Here is an 8447-nt window from a genome sequence, read left to right on the forward strand (position 1 = left end):
TTGCTATTATTCATTGGTTGTGATGCTATACATGACGTCCTCCACCCAAAACGTTTCCGCTATTTTGGTTTTGGGATGTGACAGAATATCAACATTGATATACATCAACATTGATATAGATCCATCTAAATATCGCAATTTAATTTATTTCAAGCCGGACGTTTACTGTAGTGAGGTGATAGAGAGATTTGAGTATAATTTTTGATGTTAATGGCCATATGTAAGGTTGTGAATTTTTTTTCCTTTAATTAAATCTCATTTTATTTCATTTGCTTCAATCGAGATGCTAATTGCGCTAGGGATGCTCTAATTGCTAGCTGTCATACTATTCCTTTTACATTTATCAAGTAATTAAGATTTATATTTAATGGTCTGCCATATTTAGATTTTAATAGAATATTTGAATTATATTTATTTTTTCTAAATACACCGTCTTTATATTTCGGGTGACGTTATTTCTAACCTAGATTTTATATTTCTACCCACCTAATAATTATTTTTTAGATGATCCATTAATACCTGACAGCTTTTACTTTTTTTCAACCAATGTGTGTTCCGAAAATTGTATATTTTCAATAGAAGTGTTTGACTTTCAAGAAGTGTTTGACTCTTAAGATTTCAGCTTTTTCAGTAAAATCAAAGTATTGGAATATGTATTTTCGTTAATCCAAGTATTGAAATAGGGTGACGTTATTTCTACCCTAGATTTTATATTTCTACCCACCTAATAATTATTTTTTAGGTGATCCATTAATACCTGACAACTTTTACTTTTTTTCAGCCAATGTGTGTTCCGAAAATTGTATATTTTCAATAGAAGTGTTTAACTTTTAAGAAGTGTTTGACTCTTAAGATTTCAGCTTTTTCAGTAAAATATAAGTATTGGAATATGTATTTTCGTTAATCCAAGAAAAATCACTTTACCAACCACCAACTATTAACATTAATACAACAATAAACATATTATAATTACATCTTATATAAACTAATCAGTAAAAAGTGATTATCATCAATAAAAAATAACAAATTTCTTATGTCGACCAACCACCACCTTCACAATCGCCGGTATATCACCACCACCGCTAAAAACCACCGGAAATCGCATGAAACATTCGCTGGCTACTATTAACAACCATCAGATAGTGAGATATAGAGAGAAAATCGAAAGAGAAAAAAAGAGAAGGAGCAAGATTAAGAACGAGAGAAAGAGAAGTTAAAAAAAAAAAAAAAAAAAAAAAAAAAAAAAATACCTCGCCGGAAATCTCTTCTAGACGACGGAATCTGCTCTCCCGCATTGGACCGCTATTGGACGGCTGCATTCACTTTTGGTAGGGCAGAAAGAGAAGTAAGTCATTTTATATTCTATAAATTTACATTTGAAACCCACCTATTTTGAGGATATTTTAAAATATACCCTTTAACTTTATAAAAATATTAAAAGAAAACGTTCGAGGGTGTGGCTTTTCACGGCCTCTTGTTTTTGTCTAATGATGAATTAAATTTTTATAATATATTTTTAGTTTTCAAAAACAAATTAGAAATTCAGTTTACAATCTCCATACTTTATGAAATAAATTTGTTGCTGAGGGTGTGGCTTTTCACTGCCTCTAGTCATTTTGCATTTATAGAATTAAACTTCATTTGTTTTTATCTAACGATGGATTATATATATATATATATATATATATATATATATATATATATATATATATATATATATATATATATATAAGAATTAGCTTTATTTTTTCATAGCTAGAAAATTAAAAAATTAATGAAACTCAGAAAATGTCATTCTAATTTTTATTTTTATTTTTATTTTATCTAACGGGTGGAATAAGGCATCATATTTAATTTTTAATTGATTACATAAATTTTAAAAAGTTGACATATTTAATTTTCATTAATATAGTTTTTTATTTTAATAATATTAAATTATTTGATGTTTTTTTTTGTATATAGAGATGTTTAAGTTATTTGGAATCAACGTATTTGCTCGAGATGAAGATACTTCTATCAAGAATTCGCCATTTTCCACCAAACAGGTTATATACTTCTACCACATAATGAAGTTTTATATTTTTCTTATAAACTAAAACACTTAAAATTCAATTTTAGATGTTCAAGATTATAACATTGGATGACGACCGTGACTCTTTTAGAGTATTGTGGAAATTACTAGTTGAGTCTCCAACATTGATGACATACACGGAAAACTACAAACGACTACAATCAATGTTGATAAATTATCCACGTAAGTTTGTTTATTAACTATATTTCTAAATCACAACCTTCGTATTATTGTTTATGTACTTATTTTGTTTATTTAATTTACTTCATAGGATACATATTTGTTGTTAATATTCCAATAAATTAGCATAATATATAAAAGATTGAAATACTATGTAAAAAAAAAAAAAGCAAAAGGATGCAACATAAACTGTCACCTAAATAAAATAAACATGAGACTAGAAATAAGTTTAATGTCAATATTTTGTTTATTAACTATAATTCTAAATCACAACCTTCATATTATTGTCCATTCTGCATCTACAATGCAAATTATGTATTGATCGCGTTTTGATTTATACAGTCAACTTAGATCTCGTACTTCTGAAAGACATTGGATACATATTAAAGACTAAGTGCGAATGTATTTGAACCTTTTTATTATTTTTTGCATCAAATATTATTTTATATTTGAACTTTTTATTATTATTTGTTGCGTTAAAATATTATTTTATTATTGTTGTGTCGTGTTTGAACTTTTTTTTTTTTTAAAAAATTGAATAAAAATATTTACACATCATAACCTAATTATTAAGATTAAAAGGATATATATTGTAAGCTTAATAAAAATGGAAGTGCTAGAATTGAAATAAAAACAATATTTTCTTTATTCCCCCTTCACGTTTTTTATTAACTATTTTTACAAATTTTCGTACAAATTATTTCACAACTTTTTAAAAGAAAATTACAATCTTTTATTACTTTTTTACAAAACTTTTTTAAATATTTTTAAACTTATTTTACATCATTTTTAAATGTCTTTACAAGGTTTTTTTTTAATTTTTTTTACTAACCTTTTAAAACTAACTTGCAACATTTTTTAAACCTTTTTACAAACAACAAAAGTATATTGAAAAATAAAAATAAAAAGTTTAAATGGTTTGGAACTTCATTAAAAACGTTAAAAGGGTACGTAAAATGTTTTGAAAAAGGTATGTTGTAAAAAGAGCTTAAGAAGGCTTGTAAAAAAGTTTACATGTTGAAAAAAAGATTGCAAAAAAATTTAAAAAGTCTTGTAAAAAAGTTTATATGTTGAAAAAAAATTGCAAAAAAATTTAAAAAACTTTGATTTAAAACGTTATTAAAAAGTTTAAAAAGATTGTAAATTAAAATAATATCTTCAAACGATGTATTAAAAGAATATAAAAAACATAATAATTAAGTAATCATTAGTAAAAAAAGTAAAATACAATTACGAGGGGTAGGATTAAGTGGAAATGGGGTAGGGATAATTGCTGCCTTATATTTTTGACTATTTTCTATTGCTTTTTTTTTCATTTATCCGCTTTTTATGTAGCAATTCCCCATAAGTCATCATTTGTAATTTTAGTTTACAACCTTTTACTTAGAGCATCCGGTGTACATTGCACGAATCGGTCCGTGGTCTACTTGGCCATGAACCACGGCCGTGCACACCACCCCGGTGGTTCGTGGTGGCTCGTGGTCGTGGCCATCCGTGGCCCGGATAACGAACCCAAACGCCCAATCGAATTCGTTTCTTGTGTAGCCGTTGATTTGTATCCGTTAGTAGCCGTTGTTAAACGGCTAAATTTGTAAAAAAAAAATAATAAATAAATAATTTATTTACCTATAAATACCATACTTTTACTCCTTATTTTTTACACCATTCTTTTCTTTCTCTATACACAAACTACACACTACATCTTCAAAACCAAAAATCATGGATCCCAACCAAAATACCCCTCCAAACTACCGAAATCGCAAACCCGATAACGCTTTTGCGTTAGACACAACACCTCGACAATTTCCGACGATGGAGTCACCTCAAGGCGGTTTTATCAATCTACTTCAAAGTGGTTCCCCTATCCAACAAACACCACTTTTCCAACAACAATATCAACCTTTTCCGGCTTTCCAACAACAACAAATGCAACAACAATACCAACAATTTCAACAATTTCAACAACTACAACAACTACAACAACAATCGTCACAACAACAACCACCAAGCTCACAACCACCACTTTTCGCCGGATTTTGTTCTGGAAACGCAACCTTCACCACCACCTCAACCAAAAAAGAAAAAAGGAAAAAAACCGACCCGACCCACTACCAACCAAGAAAGGGTCCCATGGACAAAAGAAGAAGAAGAAAAGTTAGCGGAGGCATGGGTGGCGGCTTCCGAAGATCCAATTGTAGGAGATAGCCAGACGTACGGAAGTTTTTGGGAAAAAGTCCGAGCCATTTTTTACGAGTTAATGGAAAGTGAAGCTCGAAATGCCGATCAAATTACGTCGAAATGGCGAGATATTCGATTAAAATGCACCGATTTTGGAGGAATCTACAACAATCTCCTAAACATACGCAAAAGCGGCTCGAACGATTTTGATGTTTTCAAGGCGGCCATGGACCAATATGAAAAAACAACGCCTACACGCAAAGCTTTTCCGTATATGAAGCCGTGGCTAAAATTGAAAGACTCCCCAAAATGGAAAGAGCAAACGGAAGGAAGTTCCCAATCTTCCGGTTCAAAGCGTTCGAGAAACCCCGATGGAGCTTCTCAACAATCGGACGGCCGAACACACATCGACATCAACGACGATCCGATAGATCTTGAAACCGACCAACCTCTTCCTCGGCCCGTTGGAAGAAATAAAGCAAAAAAAGCGGCGTCAACATCTTCGAATTCTAGTGTTATGGATATGTTTGGCGATAAATTTGATCGATATGTGCAGCTTCAGGAAACGAAGGCCGAGGTGATGACTCGGATGGAACAAAAAATGATCGAAGCACAAACATCATTTCAAGAGGCACAAGAGACACTCCAAACAAAAACCGATATGGAAATCTTGAAAATGAAAGCGGACGACCTTGAGGGCGAAGACTTGGAACTTTTTCTAGCAATGAAAGAGTCGGTTCGAGCCCGACGTAGGCGTAGGGGGTAGTTTATTTTATGTATGGTTGAAATTTTTTAGTTTTTTTAATGTTTTTTTTAAGTTCTTTTAAATTAACTAATGTAATTTTTATTTTGATTGTTATTTTTATTTTATTTTTTAATTTCAATTAATTTAGTTTTTATTTAATGTAATTTGGTATTTTAATTTAATAGAAAAATAGTATTAAAAAAATGTTTTTAATGCATTTTTGAATTAAATTTAAATAAAAAATGAGGTGGAGTGGTGTTTTAATGTATTTTTAAATTAAATTTAAATAAAAAAATGAGGTGGAATGGTGTGTTTAGTGGTAAGTACCCCATGTATGTGGTAGTGGAATGTGGTGATAATGTGGCACCCACCACATATGTGGTATGTGGTGGGTATAACGGATGACCTTATATAAAAGTATCAAATCAAATCCTTACCTACCAAACTTTTATTTTCACATATATATTTTTAGTTTATTAATAATATACAAAAACTATAATTTTGTAAAAAACTTTCGGCCATATAATCTTTAATTTTATCATAAACAAAAAAACTAAAACGATTTGTATTTTTATGATTAAAAAAATTAATAATACTATTGACATTAAACTTATTTCTAGTCTCATGTTTATTTTATTTAGGTGACATTTTATGTTGCATCATTTTGCTTTTTTTTACATAGTATTTCAATCTTTTATATATTATGCTAATTTATTGGAATATTAACAACAAATATAATTCAATATATATATATATATATATATATATATATATATATATATATATATATATATATATATATATATATATATATATATATATATATATTTGTGTCAATTATATATTATATATATTCCAATATATTTGATCGTTAAAATAAGAATGTTAAAATAAGAATTTTCTATGTTTTAATAAGAATTGATATTAAGTTTTTAATAGATATTAATTTTAATATATAAAAGATTGAAATATATGGTGAAAATAAGAATGTTAAAATTCACATTTTAACACATAAATAGATTGGATGGTTAACTGTTAATAGGAATTGATATTAAGTTTCTAATAGATTATTTTACATATTCTTATTTTAACATTTTTATTTTAACGACAAAATATATTGGAAACATATGTAATTGAGACAAATATATATCAATTGATCTTTTGAATAATATAAGCTTTAATTTAAAGATCAATTCCAAATATATATATATATATATATATATATATATATATATATATATATATATATATATATATATATATATATATATATATATAGGGTTAGGTTCATGTGAGACGGTTTAATTTTGTGAGACCGTAAGACCCATTTTTTTATTTTTTTTTATTTTTTTTTAATTTTTTTAAATTAATTCAAGTTCCGAAAATAATATTTAAAAAAAGAATTTTTGGATTTTTTTTCATTTATTTTGCATTTTAAAATTATTTTTTAGAATATGTACAGTGTAATATTCTATTAGAATATTTCACGTATTTTTCAAAAAAAAATGGAATTTTTTTTATTTTTTTATTTTTTATATATTTTTTTAGTTAATTCAAGTTCCAAAAATAATATTTAAAAAAAGAATTTTTAGATTTTTCCATTTATTTTGCATTTTAAAATTATTTTTTAGAATATGTCAGTGTAATATTCTATTAGAATATTTCACGTATTTTTCAAAAAAAACAGAATTTTTTTATTTTTTTTTATTTTTTTAATTTTTTTATTTTTTTAGTTAATTCAAGTTCCGAAAATAATATTTAAAGAAAGAACTTTTGGATTTTTCCATTTATTTTGCATTTTAAAATTATTTTTAGATTTGGTCTCACGGTCTCATAAAATTAGAATGGTCTCAAATGAACCTATATATATATATATATATATATATATATATATATATATATATATATATATATATATATATGGTTAGGTTCATGTGAGACGGCGTAATTTTGTGAGACCGTGACACGCATTTTTTTATTTTTTTTTTGTTAATTCAAGTTCCGAAAATAATATTTAAAAAAAAGAATTTTTGGATTTTTTCATTTATTTTGCATTTTAAAATGATTTTTTAGAATATGTACAGTGTAATATTCTACTAGAATATTTCACGTATTTTAAAAAAAATGCATTTTTTTATTTTTTTTTAGTTAATTCAAGTTCCGAAAATAATATTTAAAAAAAGAATTTTTAGATTTTATCATTTATTCTGCATTTTAAAATTATTTTTTAGAATATGTCAATGTAATATTCTATTAAAATATTTTACGTATTTTAAAAAAAAAACGGGATTTTTTTATTTATTTTTTATTATTTTTTTATTTATTTAATTTTTTTAGTTAATTCAAGTTTCAAAAATAATATTTCAAAAAAAAGAATTTTCTTGATTTTTCCATGTATTTTGTATTTTAAAATTAATTTTAGATTTGGTCTCACGGTATATATATATATATATATATATATATATATATATATATATATATATATATATATATATATATATATATATAGGGTTAGGTTAATGTGAGACGGCCTAATTTTGTGAGACCTTGAGACACATTTTTTTATTTATTTTTATTTCTTTTAGTTAATTCAAGTTCCGAAAATAATATTTAAAAAAAGAATTTTTGAATTTTTTTCATTTATTTTGCATTTTAAAATTATTTTTTTAGAATATGTACAGTATAATATTCTATTAGAATATTTCATGTATTTTTTATAAAAATTGGGTTTTTTTATTTTTTATTTTATTTTTTTAGTTAATACAAGTTCAGAAAATAATATTTAAAAAAAGAATTTTTAGTTTTTTCCATTTATTTTGCATTTTAAAATTATTTTTTAGAATATGTAGTTTAATATTCTATTAGAATATTTTATGTATTTTTCAAAAAAAAATGGTTTTTTTTTTTAATTTTTTTTAGTTAATTCATGTTCTGAAAATAATATTTTAAAAAAGAATTTTTGGAATTTTCCATTTATTTTTCATTTTAAAATTATTTTTAGATTTGGTCTCACGGTCTCACAAAATTAGAATGGTTTCAAATGAACATGAACCTATATATATATATATATATATATATATATATATATATATATATATATATATATATATATATATATATATATATATATATATATATATATATAATTAAGTGTGAATTTTCTTTTTAAATTGTGAAGTGACTATATAAGGTATATATATTAAGTTGTGATATTTGGTTAATTTAATTATTAATTAAATAAATTAAGTTGTGGATTTTCTTTTTAGATACGTT

The 8447-nt window shown here is 25.2% G+C and overlaps 1 protein-coding gene and 1 long non-coding RNA gene across 2 annotated transcripts; one reads left to right on the plus strand and one right to left on the minus strand.

Moving 5' to 3' along the window:
* Positions 1–840: 840 nt before the first annotated feature.
* Positions 841–1490, minus strand: LOC128132605 (uncharacterized). Its single transcript, XR_008230858.1, has 2 exons — positions 1251–1490; positions 841–1122 (listed from the first exon to the last, which is right to left on the minus strand). It is a non-coding gene; the product is annotated as an uncharacterized LOC128132605 (long non-coding RNA).
* Positions 1491–4508: 3018 nt separating this feature from the next.
* Positions 4509–5195, plus strand: LOC128133933 (glutathione S-transferase T2-like). The gene has a single exon (XM_052771440.1). It carries the CDS (start codon positions 4509–4511, stop codon positions 5193–5195), a length of 687 nt encoding a protein of 228 aa, XP_052627400.1.
* The last annotated feature ends 3252 nt before the right edge of the window (positions 5196–8447 follow it).

This window comes from Lactuca sativa, chromosome 1 (genome assembly GCF_002870075.4).
Source record: "Lactuca sativa cultivar Salinas chromosome 1, Lsat_Salinas_v11, whole genome shotgun sequence".
NCBI classification, from domain to species: Eukaryota; Viridiplantae; Streptophyta; class Magnoliopsida; order Asterales; family Asteraceae; genus Lactuca; species Lactuca sativa.

Excerpts from the sequence above, each read along its gene's own strand:
- LOC128133933 (XM_052771440.1), top strand. The coding sequence starts at position 4,509 with ATGGAAAGTGAAGCTCGAAATGCCGATCAAATTACGTCGAAATGGCGA.